This window comes from Anopheles funestus, chromosome 2RL (genome assembly GCF_943734845.2).
Source record: "Anopheles funestus chromosome 2RL, idAnoFuneDA-416_04, whole genome shotgun sequence".
Lineage (NCBI taxonomy): Eukaryota > Metazoa > Arthropoda > Insecta > Diptera > Culicidae > Anopheles > Anopheles funestus.
In genome coordinates this window covers 8,304,279-8,331,364 of record NC_064598.1, presented here as the reverse complement: position 1 = coordinate 8,331,364, position 27,086 = coordinate 8,304,279, and the positions used below count along the sequence as shown (strand labels likewise).

At 43.0% G+C, this 27,086-nt stretch overlaps 5 protein-coding genes across 6 annotated transcripts; 3 read left to right on the top strand and 2 right to left on the bottom strand.

Moving 5' to 3' along the window:
* Window positions 1-98: 98 nt before the first annotated feature.
* Window positions 99-13,231, bottom strand: LOC125761439 (formylglycine-generating enzyme). The gene is made up of 2 exons (XM_049422573.1): window positions 11,269-13,231; window positions 99-1,664 (listed from the first exon to the last, which is right to left on the bottom strand). The coding sequence occupies exon 1, from the start codon at window positions 13,026-13,028 to the stop codon at window positions 11,958-11,960; it is 1,071 nt and encodes a 356-aa protein (XP_049278530.1). The 5' UTR covers window positions 13,029-13,231; the 3' UTR covers window positions 99-1,664; window positions 11,269-11,957.
* A 123-nt stretch (window positions 13,232-13,354) lies between these two features.
* LOC125761457 (UPF0547 protein C16orf87-like) lies at window positions 13,355-14,209 on the top strand. Its single transcript, XM_049422602.1, has 3 exons — window positions 13,355-13,742; window positions 13,821-13,972; window positions 14,040-14,209. Exons 1-3 carry the CDS (start codon window positions 13,440-13,442, stop codon window positions 14,125-14,127), a joined length of 543 nt encoding a protein of 180 aa, XP_049278559.1. The 5' UTR covers window positions 13,355-13,439; the 3' UTR covers window positions 14,128-14,209.
* Window positions 14,210-14,308: 99 nt separating this feature from the next.
* Window positions 14,309-17,834, top strand: LOC125761423 (TRAF3-interacting protein 1). Its single transcript, XM_049422530.1, has 5 exons — window positions 14,309-14,782; window positions 14,908-15,025; window positions 15,686-17,121; window positions 17,189-17,391; window positions 17,474-17,834. The coding sequence occupies exons 1-5, from the start codon at window positions 14,648-14,650 to the stop codon at window positions 17,622-17,624; spliced, it is 2,043 nt and encodes a 680-aa protein (XP_049278487.1). The 5' UTR covers window positions 14,309-14,647; the 3' UTR covers window positions 17,625-17,834.
* A 34-nt stretch (window positions 17,835-17,868) lies between these two features.
* On the bottom strand, window positions 17,869-25,188 carry LOC125761443 (lysM and putative peptidoglycan-binding domain-containing protein 1). Of its 2 annotated transcripts, XM_049422580.1 has the most exons (4): window positions 24,645-25,188; window positions 24,432-24,563; window positions 22,464-22,679; window positions 17,869-22,378 (listed from the first exon to the last, which is right to left on the bottom strand). In XM_049422580.1, the coding sequence occupies exons 2-4, from the start codon at window positions 24,495-24,497 to the stop codon at window positions 21,644-21,646; spliced, it is 1,017 nt and encodes a 338-aa protein (XP_049278537.1). In that variant the 5' UTR covers window positions 24,498-24,563; window positions 24,645-25,188; the 3' UTR covers window positions 17,869-21,643. The 2 variants fall into 2 exon arrangements, with proteins under 2 accessions (XP_049278537.1, XP_049278538.1); XM_049422581.1 differs by lacking the exons at window positions 24,432-24,563; window positions 24,645-25,188 and adding an exon at window positions 22,900-24,425.
* Window positions 25,189-25,474: 286 nt separating this feature from the next.
* On the top strand, window positions 25,475-27,063 carry LOC125761441 (uncharacterized). The gene is made up of 2 exons (XM_049422578.1): window positions 25,475-25,982; window positions 26,053-27,063. The coding sequence occupies exons 1-2, from the start codon at window positions 25,619-25,621 to the stop codon at window positions 26,733-26,735; spliced, it is 1,047 nt and encodes a 348-aa protein (XP_049278535.1). The 5' UTR covers window positions 25,475-25,618; the 3' UTR covers window positions 26,736-27,063.
* Window positions 27,064-27,086: the final 23 nt, after the last annotated feature.

Sequence of the window (27,086 nt, the reverse complement as noted above, 5' to 3'; positions counted from 1 at the left end):
TTCGGGTGATGGATGGTGATTGGTAGTGATAATAGTAATGCACTAGTATTACGCGTACAACAATCTATTTGCAAAACCACCGCTAGCACCGATGAATGTACGATAATACGTAGGCGTTTGCGCCGTTTGCTTTATTAGTGCAGTATTACACGGAATTATTCGGTCCGCTTTAACTAGCGCAAATGTGTATATTGCCCTTTCGCGCTTTCTTGTATCACCTTTCCCGGGACCGGTTCCGTTATCCGCTTTATCCTGTAACTGCCGGCTGATTCCGGTTTGTTCGTACGCGTGTATTTTGATGCTTGTATTTATCGAACCAAAACCAGCCTATAACTGTGTTGTATGGTATTTGTTTTTGCCTTCTACCTCCTGTTTTCTGTTGACCTTCTCTCTGTCTCTCTGTCTCTCTGTCTCTCTCTCAATCTTCGGACAGTTCCCGCCGTCGGCTCGTTAAGGTTAATTTTAGTAACCAGAACTGGCTAAATATAACCCGACAATCATCTGTTCTGTGTTCCACTTGTTTTTGCATCTGCCCCCCCGTCGGCGAAAATTCTGGCCGAGCCGTCACCGTGTAGGCAAAATTCACTCACCGTCTAAATGTCCACACCTTATCCCGACAGCACCTGTAACGTGTACACGGTTCGGTAGCCTCTTGTTTTGTTGAAAGCACGGGAAGCTGGCTGGTTTATTTTATTGCCTCTCTACCTTTTGTTTTCCCTCCGGCAACTTCTTCTGCTTCATGCACTAATTGAAACTGTCCGGTAATCGTGTAAGTCGCTTTTGCTCTCGACAGTTTGCTGCTGCTGCTGCTTTCTAGAACCCGTCGCCACGGTTATATTTTCTAAGTACACAGATGGGCGATCGAGTGTAATAAGTAGTCGCCGCGTAGCCGAACTCGGCGCTCCGCTTGTTGGGGTCTGACTGTGTTTCTTGAAAAACAAAAACCACCACTATTAGGTTACGTCGGGTGGTGTACTTCTACTGCTTCTGTTCACTTAATAGACACACCGACGCCAATACCGCCCGGCCTATGTGTAATGTGTTCGTTTTGCCGGATTTGTTCACGTACTTGCTTGTTGCTACTGCTACTGCTGCTGCTGGTTGTAGTATTGTGCGACGAGAGAGATCGGTACAGTATTGTCGGCTCGTCGTCTCCCTCGGTCACTATGGGCCCCAACCGGGACTAGGCCGGGGTCCGATCGAAACGGAAGGTGTACGCTGGTGTCGTGCCGAGCCGCCAGCACCAGCACCGAGATCCCCGAGTTCCGTACGGTGTGTGTAATCACGTTCGCTTGACCAACTATCAGCATAACCGCAGCACCACGCAGCAGTGTGTTGCGACGTCGCACACTGGACGTTCGTGTGTATGGTGTGTGCACTTTACATCGGACACAATCTTTGTTCCTTACTGGTTGGCTTTTGCTTCTCGACACTGCGACAATGATCTTGGCTCTACTGCTTCGCCATTTTCGAAACACACGCTACTGGACATACGTAAATTCCTCCTTTGTATGACAACACTTTGGGTTCTCTCTTGCGTGTTTTGCTTGTATGTAGCGCTGGGATTCGATCCTACCCTCTTTTTAATTATTTCCTTCTTTGTCGTGTGTTTATTTTTGCATGCACGCATTCGTGTATCGGTTCACCACACTAGCCTTTTTTTCCTAGATGAAGAGAAGAACAACGAAATGGTACAAAAGAACGTGCGTTACATTAAAAAAGTCATTCAACCAGTAAAGTATAAATAAAGACTGATCATGTTGATTATTTCTTCCACTTCACGGCGCGAATTATTGCTGATGCCGTCGATCGTCGATCGTTTGCTGCAAAAAAAGGGCTACTGATTTTTGTCTAACGCAAAATCCGGTTCCATCCAGTACCGTTTTCCGCCGTAGGTGTTAAATGGTGGCTCACGAAACGACTCGCATACGATTAGTGTTGTGCTTCGGACAACTTCGCGTGCATAAGGGTTGTTCTAGTACCGGTCGCATCCAATCTAACAATCTCATCAATATACCCCACGCGGCATAATTACGCTTCCCACTTGACTCGTGTCTCGTACACAAACACAAGCCTTTTTTCTTTGCCCCCCCACTGCAACCAACGAGACAGCAGCAGCAGCTGATCGTGCTGCAGCTCTGCCTTTTTTGTGCAGCTTTAAAAATGGTTGAGAACAAATCGCAACAAATCGGTTTACATTTTACATTAAAATATTGTTTCAATAATAAATTAATCGTACATGCACAAATTATTTTAAATTTTGTTTGATATTTTGATCATTTTTTATTCACGCATGAAGGTGCACGAAACAAAACAGAAAACTGCAACACGATCAGGAAACAGGTTGCAGCGATCCCGGGGAACATATGATCGCGCGATCATTGTGTGCGTTTGCGCTACTGTCGGAAGGAGGTCATTATATCGGCAAGGGAAGCCGCACAAACCTGTTTTGCCCACCGTTTTGCACACATGTGCGGTGTGCGCACAGCATCAGTTTCGTAGGTCAAGAAGCCGTGTGGTACGTGCATTGAAAACGATGATAAAGATGAATGTCGGGTTGAAATATCTTCCGCGTACATATCGTGCGCGCGCTACGCGGGAAATAACCGTACCGCTGTACCGCGACGGTGGACAGAACGATAGAACAGAATCTGGCACAAACAACAATTGCTGCCCTGAGATGTGACGCACCCTCACTCTTTCTTACAGTGGGTTGTGTTTTACTCTGCGTGCCCTTCATGAGCTCATCGCAGCTGGCGCGATACATTCGCGCACCCAAGTGGTTTTACCACCGGACCGGGTCCAAACAAATGCACGAGTAGGGAGGTAAGTGTACGGTATGTACGTGGGGTACACACGCGCATCGTGGTACACTTATCACGGTCTGGGCAATGTCAAGAGCGGTCGGGCTTTACAGTAGTGGCATTACGTCATGTTAAGAATAATTTTTGCATCGCAAACAATTCACTCCGGGTGTCGTCGGGTCGGCATATGGGCAAGATTGACTGAAATGTATGTGCTGCTGTAAAGAAGACAAAATGCATCACAAATTTCGTTTCCTCCGGTGATGATGATGATGATGTCAACGTGATTCATGCGATCGCTGCAACGGATGCAAAGCGATCGTAGTTTGATCTTACCAGGAAATACAGGATGATGCAATGGAAGAGAGTAAGCTTTCCAGATTTTAGATTAAAGTTTGCACGTGCTATTGTTTGTGGAAACATTTTTCCTTTCAATACATTCTCATAACATTACTTCTTTTCTTCTCCTTATGACCCCGGATCGAATTTGGAACTGATCGTGCCGTCTGAAAGAACAAACCCATGAGACAAGTCTTCAACACATCACAGTTAAAGTTAATATCAATTGCTTAAAGTATTATCATTAACTGAAAAAGAATAATATTGAAAAAATAATTAAAAAAGAGGATAAAAAATGTCCCATCAATTTGCTGTATAGATCAACTGCTGTACAAGCAGTATACGATGAATGTTTCCGTAAATAAACAAACAGCACATTTTGCACAACACTTGTATCGACAAGCAACAAGAATGCAATGAATAATTGAAACAAAACGTAACGAAATCTTCCAATTATTCACCCTCACAACTCGTCTGTTTTGTTTATAGAAAGATGTTAAAAAGTGTTCCCCGACTTCATACTGTGGTCCTAACCATTACGCCATAAACTATTCCGACACATAAATTATCTTTCTGAATGCTTGCGGCATGCCGCACAACAAACTGCATAGGAAACTGCTTGTGCATTGTGCATCGTGTAGCAAAATTGCAACCACACATACATATCTGGTACGTATATATTACTGCAAATAGCAGTAACAGTAATCGCAATGATAAAGTGTCGCTTGACCACCTTCGACACAAGCCATCTTTTACTCCTCCGCTGCCGATTGTCACGTTTCATGGGGAAGTTTGGTTTTGCTGTGGGTTGACCAAAGGGCTAAAAAAAAACCCTCCCGCTTTACTTACTCCATCCCCACGGCAATTGTTATCGATCCAATAATGAGTACCTTTGGACGCGGCTAACCCGAACGTAACTGACCGAACCGAACTGCTTTATTTGCTGAAGAAAAAAAGGCAGTTCACACACATCTTTCTGAACATGGTAACGCAAAATTAGAACAAATCGTATGAGTAACATTTGTGTGCAACAAGCAAATCTCACCACACGTTCTTTGCATGGTTTGGAAAAAATCCGTCTTGCAAACTGTCGTTAATATCGATGGAGTGGTTTGGCTTGGTTTTTGCATCTTGCGAGCAACAAAAAAAATTCGAAAAACCCCCAACAGCTCCACCACCAGCGTCTCCCGCAAAGTATCTTTGTTCTGGCTTGTGGATATTGCATGTCACTAATTGCAACGTCCTTTCTGGTGCAGTTTTATAGCTCTTTCTTGTTCGGTTTCATAACCGGAAGGTTTCCTCCGCTAACACACACAAGGGCAACATTGCAGACAGGTCATCGATCACAACAACTACAAACCAACATGGCCAACCTTCGGGCGTTGGGAATCCTTCACAGAAGGGATACAAAGTTTGGCATGAGCTCTTTTTTTTCTTGGTTTTTGACATTACTGTTGTACAGTTTTTTCCTCCCTCAAACTCAAGGTAATATTGTAAAAAAGAAAATCATTCCTACACGAAATGCGCTGCAAATTGCCGTACGATTACTATCTGGCATTGGTTTCAAGGTTTGACCTATTGGTTTTGTGGTAAATTGTTGTCCCTGCATATTTTTGTTCCATATCAAATCCATGTGGATTAAATTATTACCATGTGGATTAAATTACACAAATTTTTACCACGAAAAGTGCTTGTGGTTTGATCTTTCTTGCTAATATTTTTTTTCTTTAATTAATGTAGTTTTAAATCAGCTTTTTCCTGCCAACATGTTGTTACTTGTTATTTTACACTTTGATTATTATTACATTAATTTAATGCTTATAATTGCGTAGAATCATCTCCATTCTTCGTATAAATGCATATCAATCCTGTGTACTGTACGCTGCAGTATAAAACATTCATGCAAACACGTGCTTCCAAAAAGGAAACGACGTAAAAACCCAACTCCCAAGCGGCAGTATTTCCACCATTCAGAATATGGTACGTTTCGTGCAAACCAAAACAAACCCCTCACCGGATTCGGCGTATGTTTAGAGTTTGCCCACTGCTGCTGGAGTTCGGTTGCGAACGAACGCAAATGTACGCCACCATCAACGAAAGAGGGCAAACACCTTGCGTGCGCAAAGAACGCATGCACACACCACGCTGCTGGTGGTTCCATTGAAGCAGGATGGAAGGTGCGTAGAAAATAACGCGTAGCAACGTATACTACTACACAAGAGCGTAACTGAGCAGGCGTTTCGTTGAATGAAGCCAAGGATACAGGATACAAACGTGGGATGAGGATTTTTGTTTTTGTTTTCTACTGCGCTCTTTCACTCGTTTGTGCTGCACTGGAAGCATGGTGTTGCTCTCGCTCGCACAAACACGCAATAGGCACGCACAGAAACATCGTCGGCTCGTGTGTTGTAATGCACAATTTGTATCCCTCAATCTTTCTCACCTTTGCTGTTGTTAGGTGGCGCTATGCTACGCATGGGATATTTTTATGTGAAGAAGAATTAAGAACTAATGTCAACAAACGCATTATTTAGCAAATTTTCCGTTTTTTTAGTAAATTTCAATTGCTCGCGCTTACTATTATTACTGATCGTTTGCGCATAGTCTTCTGTTTGAAACCTTCATTTATTTAATAAAAAGATATTATTTCAATCTATTGTCTATCTTATTTATCCGGTTTTGTCATTAAGTTTTGATCTGCTGTCGTTATAAATTGATGTATTTTAATGCGAATTTGCTTGAAATAAGTTTTTTTTTCACTCAAATAATGCTTTAAATAAAAAAAAAATAAAACATAATAAAAAAAAATATAAAAATTTTAAAATTTCCTAAGGCTAGGTCTTAGATTTTTTTTCAGTAATTTTGCAAAATTTTATAAATTGATTTATTTTGATTCAAATTGGTTGAAATAAGTTTCTTTTCACTCAAATAACGCTTTAAATAGAAGAAAGCATAAAAAATAAGAAAAAAATAAAAAATACTGAAAACTCGAAAATTTCCTAAGGGGTTAGCCTTGGTTTTTTTTGGGAAATTTAGCCAAATTTTAAAAAAATTGATTTATTTTGATGCGAATTGGTTGGAATAAGTTTCTTTTCACTCAAATAACGCTTTAAATAGAAGAAAGCATAAAAAATAAGAAAACAATAAAAAAAATCTGAAAACCTGAAAATTTCCTAAGGGGTTAGCCTTGGTTTTTTTTGGGAAATTTAGCAAAATTTAAAAAATTGATTTATTTTGATGCGAATTGGTTGGAATAAGTTTCTTTTCACTCAAATAATGCTTTAAATAGAAGAAAGCATAAAAAAAGAAAAAAATAAAAAAAATCTGAAAACCCGAAAATTTCCTAAGGGGTTAGCCTTGGTTTTTTTTGGGAAATTTATCAAAATTTTATAAATTGATGTATTTTAAAGCGAAATTGTTGAAATAGGTTTCTTTTCACTCAAAAAATGCTTTAAATAAAAAAAAATAAAGAAATATAAAAAAATCTTTAAATTTGCCATTCTCCTAAGCAGAACGTATACGTAATGTCCAGGTTCAAAAGAAAACATACTGCCCCGGAATACCAAGTCAATTCAGATGCGAAATGTTTCCATCCCCTTCGAAAAGCAGTTTCTCGATGAATAAATAAATGCTCCTTGTCCATTAGAGATTTAAAAGCAATTTTTTTAAAATGATCTATTCCTTTGTTATCGATGATTATGCACCACTGATGCTTTGTTATCTTAATCGTTTTATGAAACCCCACCGATACTTTATCGTGTTTGTAGGAGATTTCAATATTACCTTCGGTAGGGCTTATAGGATAGGAAACCATTGCATTGCGGAAAAAACAGGTTAGCAGCAAAAATAGAGCATTTGAAGATTTATATCTAATAATAAACATGTGCCATGTGCGGTAATTCACGACTCCAACACCCGGTTTGGGTTGAAAGGTCAACTGAATCGTGCCTCTCACGTATCTGTGAAACAATTTAATTCAAGTCACAGATAGACAGCTGTTTTAAATGACAGATCAGGACCAAATAAGAAGGGAGAGCGATTATCACAAGAATTACTAAGCGTTTTAAACAATCTTCCAATTGTTGGTTACATTGTAAATAAATTCAATTGTCAGCTACGGTACAATTCAACCCAAAAATTAGGTTGATTATGATGAGGCGTTCTAATCGTTTGCTCATTCCGAAAGCACGATCAATTCACCGATCGGTTGTGAAGGTAAGTGGCGTAAATGACATTTCGAACCAACCGTGCGCGTCTTTCATCGACAGGGTTGTCGATCAATTAAATCGACGGTATAGAACAGAGAAGTGGGTGAAATGTGCAAAGAATCAATCACCGCCATTTATCTGTGCCGAACTGGTCATTAACGTGGCATACTAACTACTGCCTCACAGCTAACACACGTGCAGTTACTACCGAGAAGAAGGAAGGGGAGAATTCAATTGGGGGTGGGCGAATTAAGGGAAGAATTAAGGGTGGGAGAACTGGTGGCATTCCTGCAACTAATCGCACGCAGCAAATGTTGTGTATGTGGATGTATGTCTGCGTGTGTGTGTGTGCTGATGCTGGTAATTTTCCTCTCCTACCACATGCAAACAACGATTATACACTACAACGATAGCTTTGTGACACGCTTTCATCATGAAACACTTCCTTCCCATTCATGAGAGGATATACAAGGAGACAGTAGCACAAGACACACCTTCACGGTGGTAAATATTGTGACGTAGAAGGGACAGAATTTTGGTGTTTTGTAGCACGTAGAAGGATATCTGTAATTTGTGGTTAACGTCAGACCGGCATTCATTGTCACTCACGGTTCGTACTGTTTACTTTCACATCTCGTCTCGATCATCATCATATTCACCACCAACATCACCACTCATCGTTTTCACCATCACTTGTCATGCCGTCTAATCGCAGCAGCCCTTCAGCTTCGCTCCTCGACACGCGAACGCACACACAAACACACACACACCAACGCGTGATTCTTCGTTGCGTCGTTTCCTTTTTTTTGTCAACCCAAAACCGTTGTTTCACGCACGACCTGTCCACCCCACCCATCCCCATGCACACAGAAGCTCGCGTACCGACGTGTACTTGTTCTGAGCGCGCATGTGTGTGAGTGTGTGTAAATGCAGTTGCAGTTGCAATCGTGCCATGCAGAAAGGAAACGCACACACTACTAGCTCGCGCAAAACGAACAAAACGCGACAAGCGAACTGCAATTGCAAATGATTATATCACACTTTGTTTCACATTCGATGAGGCAAGGCACACGTATTCACGCACGTATGGTGCCTACTCGTTTGCATATGTGTGGCCAGCTGAAGCTGGCTGACGAAGGACCCTACGTCAGTTTGCCCTTTTATCGGAGCCGAGTAGCGTGGCCGTTGGGTAGGAGGGATTGGTCAAGTTGAAAAAAAACCCTTACCAACATTTCGCGTAAACTTACGCGCAGATTGTGGGCGGGGGGTGGGAGGGGTTTTTCTTTTTCTTCCCCTGTAAGTACCGTTCTCACACCTTACACACAATGGCACGCGATCTTCGATTTAGAACACTCATCATCATCATTTGCCTTCTTTCATTAGAATCGAGGACAATAGACACCATGGTGAAGTGTTGAGCGACGCGCCGAACGTATGGTGAAAGATGGTGTGAATGGTGAAAGGTTATGTGTGGTCTGTCTGGACTTTGGAACTGATGGTTGAAACTAGAAGCAGTACTAAGGGCTCGCTGTCAGACAAAAGTAACCATTTCGGATTCCCTTGCGGAAGATCATCACCTACCCTACGCAAATCGCGCAAATCTGTGAGATGGAAAAGAAACGCACACGCATCCGTTGCAAAGCAAATTTGACCGGGCACGGACAGTTGATCACAGCAGGAAAAGATTGCGCAAATGATAGAATGAAAAGAAAGAAAAAAAACGCACCCCATGTCTGTGCACTGTGCTGCACACTGCGAGAGATGCACTGAAACTGCAGTGTTGCACAGCTGTGGGTTCGACTACGATCGACACCGTCCTCTCACCAGCACAAGCAGGCGTTGGCAAATTTTCTGAGAGCATTGCAAACACGTCGAGAGAGAGAAAAAAACACACACACATCACATCATCATCACACTGTAGCAGCCACTAGCCGGCCCTATGTATGCGTTGTTTCCGCGAAAGTGCATCACTTGCCTGCTGCTGCACACGCGATGCACCGCTTAAGTGTGATGTGTTGTAGGTGTGTGCGTGTTTGTATGTTTTATGTTTATCGCAGTGGGAAAGAGAATTTGCTTTGTTGAGTTGAGTTGGAGAGTGCTAGTAAATGGTGTGTTTTTGTTTTTAGCGCGAATTGTACGAACGGCAGCGTGATTAGATCGCGCACACGTGAGAGAAAGAGAGATGAATGTAGTAAGTAAATGAGCGGGGGAGAGATTCAGATTTCGATGAATGTAAAATGCACAAAGCGGCGAATGTGTCGCCAATTTGGGGCTGTTTTATATTGGCCCCAACTTTACATATTGCCAATTGTGTTCTAATCGTTGTCACACGCGTGAAATGCACGCACAATGCTTTGAGCAATTGCTGCGTTTTTTTTTGCACAAAAGATAATTTTCTTTTCACATCAGTACAACTATGTTTTGCAGTACAATTTTTTTCCAAAAACATGCTTGACGGTCACACGCTTTAACAACTATTCACAGTAGGCTGTGTTGTCTAACTTTATCGCCAACACACACATGCGGCACGTGTGTGTGCACCCGTTCGATACTGAGATCTTTAAAAGTCTGCCCCGGAACGGCTGCAAAGCGCGAATTAACTTCGCTATAGCAGTTAACCCGCCAGACCCGACTGGATATTTAGAAAGTTTAGCCGCCAGGCGTTTCGGGAAATTCCAGCCAGTTGCCAATCAGCTGCTGCAAAACAGGTTTGCCCACAGAAAAGGGCACACCCGCGCACCCATTCTGCTGGTGAGCGAATGTCGTTGTTGTGTTGTATGTGTGTTTGTATGGACGGTACTTGTACTTTGTGCAAAACTAAAAAAAAATATAATATATTTTTTTAAATATTCTTATTTGCTTTCTACTTATTTCATCGATGAAGAAAAAAAGGTTTTAACAATTTCGCGAAGTTCCGCTTGTGCGGTACGCGTAAGCCGTTGTCTTGTCCACATAGCCATCGTCTCCATCGCCCAATCACGCCATCCATCGGGTGTTACGATGCGTGCGTAGAAGTGCGTGTACATTCGAATGGCACAATGGTGTACGGTTCATGCGTTGGCATGGTGCGTGTGTGCGAATGTGCCATCAAAGCACCAGGCGCAACACAGTGTGGTTCGCTTCTTTCTTCGGTGCATGGCCGCATTTTGCGAAGTTTTCGGCAGGCAAACGGGAGACCTAGGAAGTGCCTAATGGTACACACGACTCGACACACCATTCTTTCTACTGCTGCTGCTAACCCGCCACTGGATGATATCATCGTACGATGTTATTTTCTCTCTTTTTTCAGCTAAAATCACTAGAACACTCCGCGGTCATGTGCACACTATCGAACGCACTAGCAAAAAAAAAGGGCACCAGGAGAAAGAGGCCACTACTAATGATTATATGACTGGGAAAATTTTCCACCCCGAACCTAGCGGTTCCCCGTCACAAGGGTTGGCGTTGACTGGCCAAGGGTTTTGCACCACACCAACACATACACATAAGCACACACACGTAGGCAGGGTGCCAGGTAACATGGACTACGCTGACTCCCCCGGCGGAACCTTTCCCTGGCTTTAATAGTGTACAGCGCACCACAGCGCAGTTATCGAAAGTACACAATGTTGCCACCTTGAGCACTTGTCCACTTTTTTCATCGGGCACGGTACCACATTCGAAAAGGGGAAATCGGTGGAAAACCCATTCTATACACGGTACGCACTTAGCAGGACGGTGTGGAGCCCGTTCCCTTTTTTCACCGTAAGCCAACCCCTCCCCCCATTTTCGCCCTTGGACACCGTACCAGAACACCACACTACAGAGCGAGTAAAAACGGAGCTAGCGTTTTGCTGCATTTGCTCACCAAGCGGACATAATAACATTCTTCCCAACGATACTTAAGAACGGGCGACATTTTTTCAGCACACATTTACCTTTTTTATCATTCAAAACGCACTAAATCCTAACTATTACTCTTGCTTCTGTTCCTTTTTATGTTTAACATCCATTTTTTCACTCTCTTCGTTTTGCTTTTTCTTCGCTTCGGGATTTTTTTAACGAAAATGTCAAACTCGTCCAACTTTGAACGAAAACGTCAAATTGGACAATTTCAGCGGCATAAAATAGTTGTTTATTTGTTGATAAAATACATGAAATCAAGAGTATTTAATTGTTTCAGAAATTGAGAAATACAACCAATAGTAAAATATTGTTGAGCAGACTAGAAATCATTCTATTTTTATTGTTTACGGCGGTCCACAAATTTGTGTTTATGCTGTACCCGGATTGAGTTGAGCTAGAGTTCAAAAGATTCGGTAGAATGAAAACAGCTTTGAATGTTTCAAATTTAATTGGAATTTATTTTAATAAATTTCATTGGAAAAATTGCTAGAACCATTACTATATTCCTTCTATGCACTTCTCATCCTTTTTACAAAAAGTTCTGAAATCGTACGTGAGATAATTAATAATATTATTTAATTTTATATGTTATACAAAATGCTATACGTTACGGAATTACAAGCAATACAACGTTGTTACATTATCCGTTCGCCGGAAGCTTTGAAGTGGTCATTGAGATTATCACAACTTAATGCGTATTTGCTATGCGTAAACAATTGTATCAGTTAGCATCAGCCGCACAACGGAAACCTAGATTTCCTGCTGAACTGTCTTCCGTATTCTGCGATCGTGCCGCACATCGATAGCGATAGCAGTAAGATTCATGGCACAGGTACGATCCGCCTTTCTTCACACGATTTGGTGGTTCACTTGACGGACTTCGCTGGATAGCAGCTTCTTTCGGATCCCACAAATCCGCCGTCCACTCCCAAACATTCCCAACAATATTGTACAGATCGAACGGATTCTGCCGGAAGGACGACACCGGACAGGTGGTTTCGCATCCATCTTCCACTAAATTTTTCTCTGGAAATTCGCCCTGCCAAATGTTCATCATGTGTCGGTCCTTAGGCATCAGCTTGTTGCCCCAAGGGAAAAGTTTCTGCTTCCGTCCACCACGACAAGCCGCTTCCCATTCCGCTTCCGTTGGGAGACGCTTTCCTTTCCAGCTACAGTAGGCCACAGCGTCGTTCCATGATACGTGCACCACTGGATGGTCCAACCGATCGTTTACATCACGTGAATGATCTCCTTCCGGATGTTTCCAGGAGGCTCCTCGTAACTTATACCACCATGGAGCAGCGGCTACACGGTAATCTTCGTACTGCTTGCGCACTTCGTCCGTGAGCAACTGCTGAAATACGAAACTGTCTCCGAATTTCTCTGCCTCCGTTATGTACCCAGTTTGCTCCACAAACTCTTTGAACTGTGCATTGGACACTTCGTACTGGTCGAGGTAATAGTCACGGATTGATACCGGGCGCGATGGTGACTCGCGATCTTTGACAAAAATTGGCTCGTTTGTGCCGATAGTATACTCTCCTCCTGGAATGAGGCTCATCGCTTCGAAAAGCTTGGAATGTTCGACCAAGTCCAACAAACTTTCAGGTTCGCTAGTTTCTTCCTGAGAAGATTTCGCTTCGGATGGGAATATAACGCGCTCCTTCGGTAGCTCTTGTCCTTCGGCATTTCGTTTTAGCTTATTGCATCCACAATCACTGGTTACAAGTTGAAACACTAAAAAACAGTTTAAAATAAGCAAAACCAAACAATACCGGTTGGGTTGGTCCATTCTGCAGCGAAGAAAATTGTGTTTGTCAACATAGCGCGTTGCAGCAGATCAGCTGATTCGAGGTTTGTTGAAAAAAGCGTTGTCAAATAGCGAAATGTCACACAATTGCATCGTTTTTCAGTTTTATATTTTAAAATATAGAAAATATTGAGCAGCTTTTTATGAAAATAGTGTGAATTTATCTAGAACAACCGTTCACCCCTAAACAACCCGTACAAAGATTTGGAAAACAGAAAAGGAAAATCGTAAATGCATGCTGCACATACAATCCCAGAAATCGATCGCTTGATCTACACGCGGACCATTTCCATCGCGTAGTATGTTGTTTGTTTATATTTACGATTTCACTGTCAAACGTCCAGCCGAGCGAATGGAGAAAGCATAATTTCTTTTCGGGTCGGCCACTGGAACATGGTAAAAACTCGAATGATTACCAAACATTGTCCAGAGTGTGAGGTGCAGGTGGCGATTGCGTCAAAGAAATGTTCCTGTGGACACATTTTCAGTATGCGCCAATCCAGTGCGGCCGTATACGAGCCACCATCGCGCACGAAAACAGCGAAGCGTAAAGCGGCCCAAGCAGCGTCCGCCAGTTGCAGCGATGGGCGCAAAGGTTCTGGGCAGGTTCAGCGCCGTCGGACGAGTCGAGTTCGTCGTGAAAAGCCCAACTACTACGATTCACTACAGTACGAAAAGAAGAAAAAGAAAACAAAGGTACGTCCTTCACTCCTCTGTCCATGGTTTGAGAGATTTGCAACCACCATCGCTATCGCTCACTATCTATTTTTGCAGAAATCGTCAAAATCATCTCTTTTCAAGGGGAAGGATGCGAAACAAACACAGCTGATCACAGCAAAGGATACTCAAGCGGCCAGAGCTAATCGGCATGCAAACCGCCGAGCAAAGAAGGAAGAGATTGACGGTGGTGGGGATTTAGCCGCAAAGTAAAATAACATAAACATTCACTGAGTAAATATGGGAATACTAACCTGTTTTCTCTTTTCTTTCCAGACTACCATTCGATAAGCAAGAAGTAGCCGCTATTATTTTATCTGAAATTAATCGTAAAATTGGTTCCGTTGTGTGGACCCAGCCCTAAGCACGCAACGGAGGAAAGGCGTAATTATTTTATAAATCATTCCTAGATTAAGTCGGCCCGAATACAATACTTTCAATGTAAATTTAATAAGGCGTAGTTTCATTTCTCGCCCCGAATGTAACGGGGACTCGATAGGCTGCATTCGTTTGGAACAATTTCTTGTCCTTGCTACGACGGTTGCGTCCTGCAGCGCTGGTTGAAAACTCCAACGTACGTCAGCGGTTTCCATGGTGATGATTGGTCTACAACACCGAGAATAACACTTTCATAGCCTAAACACGTTCATTAAACGCTTTGTTGTTCTATAGTAGTGTGTATCTGCCGAGCAGCCGAGCTACGTTGTCCAAGTTATTCCTTGTCACCGAAAGTGGGTCAGTCGTATTCCATCGAATCATCGAACAACTTCGAAGGGTCGAAAGGGTTGTATAGTTAATCCGGAAAGTTCGAGCAATGTGTCAGCATAGTTCATACCCTACATTGATAACGTGTGCCCAACGATAGTGAAACGCTGTTCCGAAAAATGGCATCCGAACTGGATGCGACCGTTTTGAAGAAAACGCAAAGTTCGCTCGGTAAATTTGTCAAACGTCCGGCACTGACCGATAAACTGCTGCGTAAGCCACCGTTCCGTTTCCTGCATGACATCGTTCACGCGGTACGTTAATCGCGTTCGCTTTTCCGCTACGCGATGGCGATCGATATCGCCGGTTTGTGGTCATTTTAAGTAATGCGACGGAATTTGCGTGCGTACTTTTTGTTCTGCTTTTATTTCCAATGCAGATAATACGAGAGCATGGCCTGCTGGAAGGTTTGTATACGGCGGACGAACTAAATTCGGACAATATTAAGGATCGGGACTCGAAAATGGCGTTTCTACAGAAGCTCATTGACGTCGTTAGTAAGTAGTTAATGGTGGTTCGCTGGTTGTTTATTTGGCATCAATCCTTAGGGTATCCTGTTGACATAGAGACACGCTGTTGGCGGGGACTGATCAACAGACACAAAATCGTTAGAAACCCGTAGCATTTTTCCCTTCCTGCTATCTGATATGCTTATTAACGCGAAACCTTCGGGTGGCTTTCCATTTCGATGACCTTGCCAGACCTCAAACCAGATGACCTGTTCTCCAGTGGTCAGTCGTTGGATGATTATTGATTTCCGTTCTCATTCTTCTATTTGTCCCTTTTGCTGAATCATCGTAACGTAACGTATAACGCCGGAGTGAACATATGTATTTATCATGAACTCTTCATTTGTTTAAATTTTCAAATTTTTAAGTTGATAAAGTCCATCTCAAAAATTTTCATTTTGGGGTTGTTTCATGGAACCTATAGAAACAAAAATGTAAATCAATTATACAATTCTTCAGACACTTTTTGGTCTTTTCACAACAACAGAGCAGTGGAGGAATAATCCAAAAACGGCAATAATTCTTCAGTGTTAATTTCACAACGTGACAAGTGGTTATAAAGTCTTTGTTTGGAAATTGGAAAAGATAGACCATGTCTACTTATGTGAACGTTTCACTTACATCCCCCTATCTGCTTTCGTTCTACAGAACTGACAACAGGCCGTGAACTAAAAGTTCGGCCTTCGAAAATCGTGGCCGGTTTGGAACCGGAACGTACAAACGAACTCCTGCAGGCACTTGCAAGTGCGTTGGAAGAAAAGCTAAGCACAACAGACATAGTGCGACAATACTTAGGTGACAATGTGAAGGTAAATGGAACCGCCAACGGCACGACAAACGGTGTCCCTGAAACAAATGGTACCACCAAAGTAGAGACACGCGAGGACAAAAAGTCACAGCAACAAAAGACGAAAGAAAAGCCAAAAGAGAAGGAAACTACAGTCGTGGATAAACGGAAGGATAAAAACACCAAAGTTGGAAAGGAAAAGGATGTTGGTAAGAATGTTTCATCCGTTCAGCAATCAGAAAGCAGAACGGAAAAGGGAAAAACTAAACCGAACGGTACTAAAGTTTCCAATGAATCAACTAAAAAGAAGCCCGATAAGCCTAGCAAAGGGAAAGAGAAAACACTTAAACGCATTTCCTCCATCCCGGAAGAGCAACATCCCACGGTCGGACCGGAAAAGGTAGTACCGGTTCGTCCGGAACCGATAACAAATGGTACGGAAACGGTTACAAACGGAACACCGCATGATAGTCGCAAGCGAAGGGATTCGCTGAAGGAGTTTGGAGAGCCAGTAACTATAGCCGACGCAAATGGCGAAGATAATGCCGTACCATCGGCCGACGAGGAGCATGAGAAGCGAAAGCAGCAACAACAGCAACCCGGCAGTAACAGTAGCAGCCGACGATCTTCGCTGAAAAAGCAAAATAGTTTGACGGCAAGCGAAAATAATGCACTGTCGGAGATGAACCAATTCAATGGATTGCATAGTTCGCTCAGTAGACAGGATAGTGGTGGCACAATGGGTCCCGATACATCGGGTAACGAGGAAGCTGCACCCGGCGATATGGGCCCCAACCGAACGCCAGAAGTCTCGGTAACGGCTGCACCGGCTGAATCGAAACCGTCCACAAAACCTGCGATGCACCGTCAGCAATCTGTAGAGACGGTTATGAGACCACGGACCAGCCTGAGACCACCCAGTGTTCGGCCACCGTCGGCAAGACCGGGTGCACCGCGTCGGAAGGAGAAAAACGTCGAAGTAATACTGCAACCGAACGAAACGCAAAAGCTCGGCGAAATCAACGTCAAGATGGAAGTGTTCAATAGTGAGCTGTTGGATGACGATGGTGAGAATTTGATCGTGATCGAGGACCCGACAACCGTCACCGATGACATCGTGTACGGACGAGTGATCAACCCAAGCGTGGCCACGGAAGAAACGACGGCACAGCAGTTGCTGCAGTCTGCCGAACAGGAAGAGCAACAGGGCCATCTGGTGCAGCAAATTTTGGAAACACAGAAAGAATTTTCCACCCACACGGGAACCGACAGTGAGATGCTACGGAAAGCAGATATGGTAACTGTGTTATTCAATGTTTCGGAATGTTTTTTAAAACAGGTATGATTTCCCTCCTTCCCTACAGGAATGGACCGCCGGACAAAGACAGTCGTCGGCGAAGCAGATGGAATCGTTGCGCGAATCGATACAAAAGTTAACCCGTTCCGTGAATCCGCTCGGGAAGCTGATGGATTTCATCCAGGAAGATATCGACTCCATGGAGCGGGAGTTAGCTAGCTGGCAGCAGATCTATACCCAATCCATGGTGGAGCTAAACAAAGAGCGAAGGTACAGTATTGCACACCGATGTTTTCCGCAAAATGTTTCGAAACGTGTTAGCACCACTAATTTAAAATGTGATAATTTCCAGTGCGACGGAGAACGCCATCGAACCACTGAAGCAACAGTTGCAGCAGATTGAAGTAAACATCAAAGAGTACCGCGAAATGATCGACACAACGCGGGGCAACATTTTGCAAAACGAGCAGAAGATTGAACGACTGTACATGACGGAAATTTAGCGAAACGTTACGCGCGATCGGCGTGTACATGGATAATCACCATGTAGTTGTAGTAGCAGCATGAGATTGTAATTTTCCCTCCCATTTTTATTCCAATCCACCACAAGTGTCCTCTTCGCAGAACGAATTGCAAACGAACCACATATAGTAACGAACTTTAATGAAGAATAAACGCAGCACAGATGATCACACAGATGATCACACAGATGATCGTCACCGGATAACGGACGCGTATTTGATGTAGTTTGTTTGGTTAAACATGATATAGATATATTTTATTTCATTTACTTTAGCGGTTTCTCACTGCTTCTCATGTTTCTGTGTCCTTCTATATCAACATAACACATCCCGGCCCCATTCGATGGAGCTCGCTACACTCTGCTATTTCCCTTGCCAGTTACTTTACAGCCAGTGGAGTTGTTCGTATATGTTCACACTATATACACAAGCACGCTACTTTCGTTTACGCGATTCCTTTACATTGGTTGTTCCTTTATCGACATTGTAAACGTCTCTTTAAGATTATTACTATTACCATTATCATACACACATTTACACGGCTAAGGCTCGTTTTCGCACGCGCGCGCGCGCTTTATTTCAAAGGGAGTTTTGGGCATCTGCCAACTGAGGTTACGCAATTTTACATGGCTGAAAGTTTCGTCGGAATTAAAACTTAAAAAGACGGAATATAAGCTCTTGTTGATAATAAGTATTTCCCTCAAAATTCTATGCATGTTGCTGCTGGTGATCTTTTTTATGATTGATTTCTTTAAGTTTTTACTTCTCTTTCTTTATATAGTTAAGGAATTGCCGGGCAGTAAATCATGAATGAAACTTCCAGCCATGTAACAAGATCTTCAAGATACCTCCTATTAAACCACCAGTCGCTTGATACGATTGATCATCAGATGTGTAATCTCGTTTGAATGTCTCTATTAACGCCCTCTTAGTTGAATACTCTAGTCTCGATTTTCAAAGGTCTTGTGTGATTTGCCTTGCTCAGTTGACTGAATATCTGTGGCTTGGCTTACCCATAGCTGGACAATCAGTCGAGATTTTATCCCGAACTATGCTTCTCTTAGTTAGTCGTCTATTATTGACTATACTTTATGGCCAAAGTATGGTCTTTATTTACACGAGCCAGAATAAGAAAGTAACTTGGTGTGATGTTCTGGTAGTTTTGGAATTTTTCTTCAAATCATCTCCCGGAACTGTGCTGATCGTGAAGTATTATAGGAGCTTTTTTTGTTTTATACACATTTCTTATATTTCACTTTACAGGCGTTTTGGTTTTGCTAGTGGAATTAAGATCAGATGGTCCGTCCAGTTCAAACTACATTCAATTCGGGTTTATCCGGAGCCCTTAATTGCTATGTTAAGAATGATGATACGGTAAGATTCCATCCGTAGCGAATAAAACGAGGCAAAAAGCGTTGATGTTAGCGATTGAAATGAGATTACTTACAAACAGTAGCTTCGTAATAAATGATATCACAATTTTGAAAATAACTTAACTAATAACGTTTTATGCTTTCGTTTTAAATGTGTTGTTTTTCTGTTGAATGTATTCAGACACATTGGTGTGATTCAATTTCATTTTTGTATGCAAAATGGCATAACATATTAATGATTTGTACAGCAGTGTTATATAACACGAGATTTATAATAAGATTTATGAAATGATTCAAAACAATTTACACTTCTGACATTGTTTCCGCGTTTTGTAACAATTAAATATTAAACGTATTATGCTGGCAATTTTATCCTTATCAACCACACACAATTGGTGAAGATAACGGTTGTTAATGAAAAAAAAAAATACAACGCTGAAATTAATCAGTACGGGAACCCAAAACCGGTCAGCAATGTTTTAATAATTAATAGTCCATTAATTTGTTTCACGCTAGGTTAAGCTTTTGCAATGATTTGCATAATAAAATCAGACGCCAAACATCCGAACAGATTTATATTGACACGTTATACTTTGGTTCCGCACTGCATGTGTGTGTGTGCGCGATGTGATGAATAAATGTAATATAAATAATTTACTCCTTTGTAAATTACCTACAACAGTTGTGTGAGTTGGAACGTTTTGTAAAGCAAATAACTGGAAAACGATTGATATTATTATTTGATTCGTTTGGTTAGCTAATTTGTTCGCCATGCAGACGGTTATTCTCTCTATCTTTTTTATCTTTGCGGTTCAATTCCTTTTCATTATTTCCTGCCATCTTTCCTACACTGTGCTTTGTTTCACTACTTTTGATAAAATATTTCACGACGATATGTAATATGATAAATGATCGGAATAACGACACTTAACTATTAGGTGTGATGAGTCATGAAATGTGGTTTGAATCGTTTAAAAGAAACACAACATGTTTCATGAGTGCGTGCAATTTGACTATTTTTAAACTGCAACTGTAAACTAGCCATGTCCACAATCTCTAGTATTGTGAGGTACGAAAAGCGCCAAAACACTTGCAATACCTCGTAGTAGGTGCCCTAAGTGTTGGGTGTTGGGTTCCACCGAAACCAGGTGCCGGATTGTGGATGCAATTAACACTCTCCCTCCCTTTCTCGCCATGTCCCACAAAAGTGAAGGATGAAAATAGAAACGTGCATTAAAGCCGCGCATTTCTGCGGTTTGTCGCTAAGTGACGCAGGTTGTTGTATGCATGATGCTCTCAACGATTGTTGAAACGATTGTCGCTGAATGGCGTGTGTGTTGTTTTTTTTTGCTAGCACTGCGTCACAATACATCCATGTCGCAGCCAATCATCTTATCCGTTCCTGGTTGGGAACGAGGTTGGTAAGAATGAATGTGATATACTCAAGATCATATCACACTTTCTTCGCAGACACCATGGACAATGACGACCTATTTAAGCGTCTTTTGTAGGATGTACGACGGACGCCCTACTGCGAGTGCTTATCTGTAAAAGCGTTGCGATATCTTCTGGACGCCGTGTACTGTTCTGCCCATACGCTAGATGGTTGTGTGGTAAATGTGCACGGATGAAGCTGATTAAATGACGCGGATTCAGTGTACTTTTTTCTACTAATCTAGATATAATAGCACCTTTCGGTCGGATTGTTTCTTCTCCTGTGTTGCTGTCCAACTGTTTAATTGCTATTCGAATCAGCACTCATTTGCACCTACATTTGCGCGCTTCCCATCGTTTTGGACTCAACGGGGAAACCATTCTTCCGATAGTGAATGTATCACCGCCTGCGTGTGTGTGTGCTCTGCACGGTTATGGTGGGTGGGGACTTGCTAGTCCTCAAACATCAAAAATATACTGTGTTTGATACCGCACTTATCTCGTGCGGTGGAGTTTACCCAACCACTTTGTACGAGTACAAGGATCGGGGCAAAAATAATACAACGGGCACGACTTTCGACTCACCCATTCAAGCACCGTCCTACATTGGGTGAAATCATAATAGCTAGTTTGGATAAATATATGCTTAACTGATTGAAAAAAGTTCGTGATTGGATGAGGACTTGGTATGGTAAATTAGCACAATAAGATTCCCACAGACACCTAACCGAAGTGATCCTTTGGAAAGGCTACCCCTAAACAAGGATTGCACAAAGGGTGTCAGTCCATCGGTAACGATTAAAGGCTTGTACCTTCGATTGTTGGGACGGCAGATGGCAACGTAATGTTACCAGTGCGTCGCGTACGATTAATTAGTACGCCAACAATGCTGCCCAGCTTGCCCTTTAAACTAGCGCCAAACGTTTGTAATTGTACGTGGAGCGTATGTCGATGGCGTACATACCGAGTGATGTAATGATGAGGATGATGATAGTGTGATGCAATAAGACCACCGTATCCTACAGGAACCACCATTAGAGCTTGTGTCTCTAAACCGATCGGGCAGTTCACACCGTTATGATCGTCTTCGGCGTCATCGTCGTCGTCGTCATCCATCGCAAAGCTCAGGAATGAATCTCCTTCCAGTGTTCGCTTTGCTCCGGTGGAATCCGCCTTTGCCAACCACGGCTGGTGCTACAATTCGAACAGTTCATCTTGCTGACGTTCCAGCTTTTGTAGCGAACTTTGCACCCGCTTGCCTTGCGTCATCACAATCAGCTGATTCGTATCGGATGCCGCACTGCCGGATGAACTCTGCCGCTTGTGATGGTTGACGCCGCTGCCACCAGCGGCAACGGACGCGTGTTGCGAACTGTTGCCACCGCTCGGCACGTGATAGTGATACTGCTGGTAAGACGAGATCGAGGACGAAGACGACGCATTCGAATAGGCACGCGGTTTCGAATAGTACCCACTGCTACCGCTCCCGCTAACACCGCCACCCGACGAGGACGAGAAAAATAGGTTATCGTCGCTCTGGCTGCTCGTCACGAAGTCACTGTTTCGCTGCACCTCCGCGATGCATTTGCGCGTGGACGCGATCGAGCTGTCGATTTTGCCAAGAAACTCTTCCAGATTCTTGCGACTTTCCTCCTCCGGTGATACGAGCGGCGATTCCTCGCTCAGCGAGTACCCATTGCCATCGGAGCTGATGCTGTTGTTATTGTTGCTAATAATGCTGTTACCGCTGCCGCTAGCTGCACCACCACTACCGGATGACATCCGGCTGGCTAGCGCGTTTGGACGTATGATTGCTTCAGGATCCTTAGGATAATGGGGCGAGTCTTTCGATACTGGAATCATAAGAAACGGCCGCAGGAAGATGGTATCCGTTGGCAGTAGCCTATTTACTCGCCTAATTTGTTCCATCTGGAAACAAAAAACGCACAGATGCGATAGGTAAACAGACTGATGGATTCTATTTATGGGCGTCGTTTAAGTTAACTATACTTACGCTACATCCGTACTTCAAGGCAAGGCCTTGCAGCGTGTCGGTCCGCTCGACGTCGTGCCGTATCAATGCGTCGGTGGGCTGCAGTGCGGCCGGGCTTCGACTTCCGCCGGATATGCTGCCGTACTTCTTTAGCGAGCGGGCCGAGTCCCGTATCGATTGCTTTTCACCAAACATGGTTTCATCTTCCATTCCGGCGTCTGAAACAAGCTTTACAAACTGCCAGCGCGTACACACACACGCACGCCAATACGCACAGTACGCACAACAGATAAGGGAGAGCGAATTAGAAGCACATCACCAAACAAACAATCAATCCGTCCATTCTATTTCGAGAATTGTGTTACGATTAAGTTTTTTTAAATAGCCTCCGTGTATCACTGTCGCTGCCTAGGCCAGTCAAAACCACCAAATCGGACATCTGCCACGACTAACGTACTTGATTATTTCTTAATCGCACCACGGCATGATGGACAGCTTTTAACGTACGGTGTTACTAGGGCACCACAAGATTTCGGTTCACGTGAACAGGAATAGCATTTTCCGCAACAAAGAGGCAAACTTTAGCACGATTTTCTTTTCAATATGCGAACGAAAAATACCAATAGCAGAGCGCACTTGCTTTCACCCGATTTTGAGCTTTTCTTTTTGCTAAGAATTTGACAGCTGCAACCGAGCTGATGCAGAAGGGCAGCACGCAGAAACTTTACTTGAAGTAACGAAAGCGCCCCTCTAAACGGTACGAAAGAATACGATTCAAAACTCGTACAAATGAAAACAAAGGCACGTTCGCGATGATAGAACGATAAGTGTCTGGTAAACGATTATTATACGCGTATGTTAATTATGTGATAAGCTTATTTAAATTAAAATAATAAAAAAGACTAATTTTAATCACCACTATCTGTACAAACAAAGAGAGAGCCTCCTCTGATAGGGCGCTAATGTGAACAAATAAATAAACAAATCGAAATTTGCCATTAATCTATTGTGGTTTTAAAGTGCGATAATGCACTCACACATGAGCGTACTGCTAGAGCGATTGTTGGCTATGCGAATTGTTAACGTTGATTGATGGAGGCAACGTTACGACGGGTAATTAATGCGTAGCCGCTTCGGCAAAACGCGATAACACTAGCGAACCGCACTATCATCACACACGCATCATTCCACCTGCCTCGATCGGCGCAAAACAACGCGCCGGACAAACTTTCGTTGCCGTAATGCAATTACCATCCCGTGACCTTGTCTCTCGGATCTCATGCATTCGACTGAAAAAAAAACTTCCCAAAACCACCCCGAATGCGCAAGGAAAAATCAGTGATCGTTCGAACTTTGCTGTGTGATGGATCTTTAGCAAAGATGTTGCAATCGTTCGCTGTCCGCGAATCGCAAAACCACCGATGCATGCTAGATCATTCGATTAGCGAATAGAATTAACCCAGTTGCCTAATTTCTACGCGTTTATTTAGGCAAAATAAGAATCGTGCAAGATCACGCAACAGCCTAAAACGAAAAGAAAACATGAGGCTGTGATTCATCTGCCATAACGCGTCACTGTATAAGACACGCAAATCCCAGTGGGGAAAGGGAGTTTTTGGACAAATAAAAAAATCCACCACGGGTAAATCCGTGTCGTAAATGCCAGAAGGGTTGCGAATTTGTCGGTATGTGTGTTTGTACGTTGTATGGTTCGATCATCAAGTCGATCACCAGGCACGTTGTTGTGTCCGGGTTGTAACACGCTTACCAAATGGTCTAAATCAGAAAGAAAAAGCACACACACACACATTTCATAACATCACGAAGCCGTGGTTCGTTGACTGGCTGACGGCGGTGATGATGCCCCACGGAGTTGCGGATCGTTGACCGCCCCGCCGGGTGCATACACATGTGCAATGAAGCAATCGTCTTTTGCTCGATCGTCGAGGAGGAATTATTTACTTTTGTGGTGCCATTTCGCTTGCTTACCTTTACGTACGATCTCCAGTTTTTGTACTTTTTCCTCAAATCGCTCATCGTTTCGAGACTCATCATGTGGCGCAGCGCAGGAACACCAGTTTCTTTCTCCCTCCGTTCTTCTACGTGTGTATGCGTCGGAAGCTGCAATCCGGGAGTATTGTGTGAAGATGATGCTTAATTGTAGCTAATAAATCACGCTTATCCTAACCACTCGACACACACATGAAAGCACAGACCATCCAGCAACGTTTGCCTTGACCACGAAAACACCAGCCGCTGGGAATGCAGTCTCGAGCACGAACAGTTCCCGGTAATCCCACGTACGTTTGCACCGAGTTGGAATTTTGCATACAAAGAAGATAACACCCAGCTCGCCCTTCTCTCGCGTCCGACCCGCGAACACGTACGTACGGTCGGTCGGTACGCCCTTTTGCAGCAATACACTTTGTTTCACTTTTCGTTATCACCAATCAGTGCGGCAGTGACGACAAACAATTTTCGGTTGCTTCAACCATACGCATACGCTAACGGTTTCATTGCCTCAATGTTCTGGGTATGCTGTGTTTAGCGGAAGTAATAGAGGCAGTTGGGTAGAAGTGTCACAACACCGGCCAAATCTTGCTCGTTCTCTATTTCGCCTGCATGTGCTGAGCTTCCTTCCCGGCGGTGATGATCTTTGCACTGCTTGACACTGACGATCAGTTGACCACAATACGACTGCGATTGATATGTGCGCGTGCCTGACGGGAGTTGCTGCGTTTATGTGATGTTGTGCACCATAATTTAACGAGCCATTCAAACGCAAAGTGCGTAGAGACGGCGGGGCTGGTCCATGAACGTTTTCACACAAATCACCGACGCGCAATTTTGACAGTTGGGAGCAGCATGTATCATAGCGTTTGATTATTGATGAAATTAGTGTTTCATTAACTTATTATTGTACGTTAATGAACACCTGAATGCTTGCTATTAATTGTACATGCCTATAAAATATTCGGTTTAGGTCAAAATATTGATTAAACTCTTCTGTGTGCCTTCAGACATCTCCCGAACGACCGCTGTTCGAGCACGACTGTCAGTTAAGTTAACTGTACGAGCCTGGTTTAGATTTGATTGTTTACGAAATCAACGCCACAACAAAAGAAGCTTCAACACGAACGAAGAAAGACGCCGCCGATAACGAGCGCGCCGCTAAAATGAATACTTATCGGATTAATGCGAATAAAAAGTGCTGTTCCTACTTCGAGTGCGGAAATAATTCGCTTGCCAACCCTGCGGTTACGTTTTTCGCATTCCCCAAACAGCAAGATCGATGCGAAATATGGATAAAGGCAGCAGGCGTTCCGCAAAATGTGGCAGAAAACAGGATGTATCGCTTTCTTTGTGAGCGGCATTTTTCCAGCATTTACATTTGTCGCAGCCAAAGACGTACGTTACTGCTGGCAAATGCGGTTCCCTTTCCATTTAATGAACGTGATGGCGAGTTGGAGAAAAACGAGATGTTAGAGATCGTGGAAGAGATTACTGAAGAAATGCTTGATTCAGATGATCTGCCAGAAGGTAGTTACAGTTTTAGTGTATATTTGTTTGGTTTTAAATAATGCGGAAACATGTCTTTCCCGTTTTCTAGAGTTTCTTGATGATAAAGACTCAACAGATGATCAAGACGCAGGTAACACCATGACAATAGATGAAAACACATCGACTCTTTCGGTCGCCAACGTTGAAAGCATCAACAAACTGGTTGAATTAAACACGGAACCTTCGACGTCCCGGTTCGATTATACACGCAAGCGTAAACACGTTGCTGCAAAAATGGCAGAAATGAAGATGAAGCTGTTGAACACAACTGCTTCTCCAAAAACTCTCAACAAGGAGGCAAATATAAAAACGGTACAGTTGGACGGTAACAGCGTACGTCTTGTGCCAGTACAAAACAGCAAGAATGCACAGCAACAAACGTTGCGACTAACACCAGTGGTTGAGAAGGAAAGTACTGTTGAAAAGGCACCGGAAGAAGTATTCCGAACAACCCTCAAATCACCAGTTTCATCATCTACAAATGCAATCACAATCATTGAACAGAATGATGACACTTTGACTTCCAAAAGCAGTGACGAAATGGTGGTGGAGAAGGATGATAAAATCAGTGAATTCATCTTCAAAGGCGAGGAGTACGTACAGATGCCAAAAGAGCATTATCTTATGAAAATTAATAGGTTGAAACGGAGTCTGACATTTTACGAGAATATCGTACGAAACATGCGGGAAGTACTCGATCAACCGGATCCATCCAGTTCATTGGACTGTTGATTAACTAGTAAGCAAATGGATGAATTACAGCATAGTTGGATAAGAATTAAGACGATCTTAATAGATCTTTCTGGAAATTTTTACGTTACAAAGATCAATGACGTAGGGCGAACTGAGAAGGCTCTTCAATAAGGGTTAACAATTATTCCAAGTAAAGGATCGCGACTTATTACTCATTAACAAACGTATATTTTAATAAACTTTTCACTGTCACAACTAGTATCAGAAAGCAAAATTCATTGTGATTTTACAGCAAATTAAAGGTCTTGTTATTTAAAGTTAGAATGGTCTTAGCTGAAATGGAATGGTATTCGCTTGGATTAAGATAAACTCATTAATATGGAATCTCAA

Bases quoted from the DNA above. Each gene is read 5' to 3' on its own strand.
- LOC125761439 (XM_049422573.1), bottom strand. From the start codon at position 13,028: ATGGACCAACCCAACCGGTATTGTTTGGTTTTGCTTATTTTAAACTGT.
- LOC125761457 (XM_049422602.1), top strand. From the start codon at position 13,440: ATGGTAAAAACTCGAATGATTACCAAACATTGTCCAGAGTGTGAGGTG. The intron at 13,743-13,820 runs GTACGTCCTTCA...CTATTTTTGCAG, and splicing joins AGAAGAAAAAGAAAACAAAG to AAATCGTCAAAATCATCTCT. The intron at 13,973-14,039 runs GTAAAATAACAT...TTTTCTTTCCAG, and splicing joins GGTGGGGATTTAGCCGCAAA to ACTACCATTCGATAAGCAAG.
- LOC125761423 (XM_049422530.1), top strand. From the start codon at position 14,648: ATGGCATCCGAACTGGATGCGACCGTTTTGAAGAAAACGCAAAGTTCG. The intron at 17,122-17,188 runs GTAACTGTGTTA...CCTTCCCTACAG, and splicing joins TGCTACGGAAAGCAGATATG to GAATGGACCGCCGGACAAAG. The intron at 17,392-17,473 runs GTACAGTATTGC...GATAATTTCCAG, and splicing joins GAGCTAAACAAAGAGCGAAG to TGCGACGGAGAACGCCATCG.
- LOC125761443 (XM_049422580.1), bottom strand. From the start codon at position 24,497: ATGATGAGTCTCGAAACGATGAGCGATTTGAGGAAAAAGTACAAAAAC. The intron at 22,680-24,431 runs GTAAGCAAGCGA...ACGCGCTGGCAG, and splicing joins ACTGGAGATCGTACGTAAAG to TTTGTAAAGCTTGTTTCAGA. The intron at 22,379-22,463 runs GTAAGTATAGTT...TTTTGTTTCCAG, and splicing joins CCTTGAAGTACGGATGTAGC to ATGGAACAAATTAGGCGAGT.
- LOC125761441 (XM_049422578.1), top strand. From the start codon at position 25,619: ATGAATACTTATCGGATTAATGCGAATAAAAAGTGCTGTTCCTACTTC. The intron at 25,983-26,052 runs GTAGTTACAGTT...CCCGTTTTCTAG, and splicing joins TTCAGATGATCTGCCAGAAG to AGTTTCTTGATGATAAAGAC.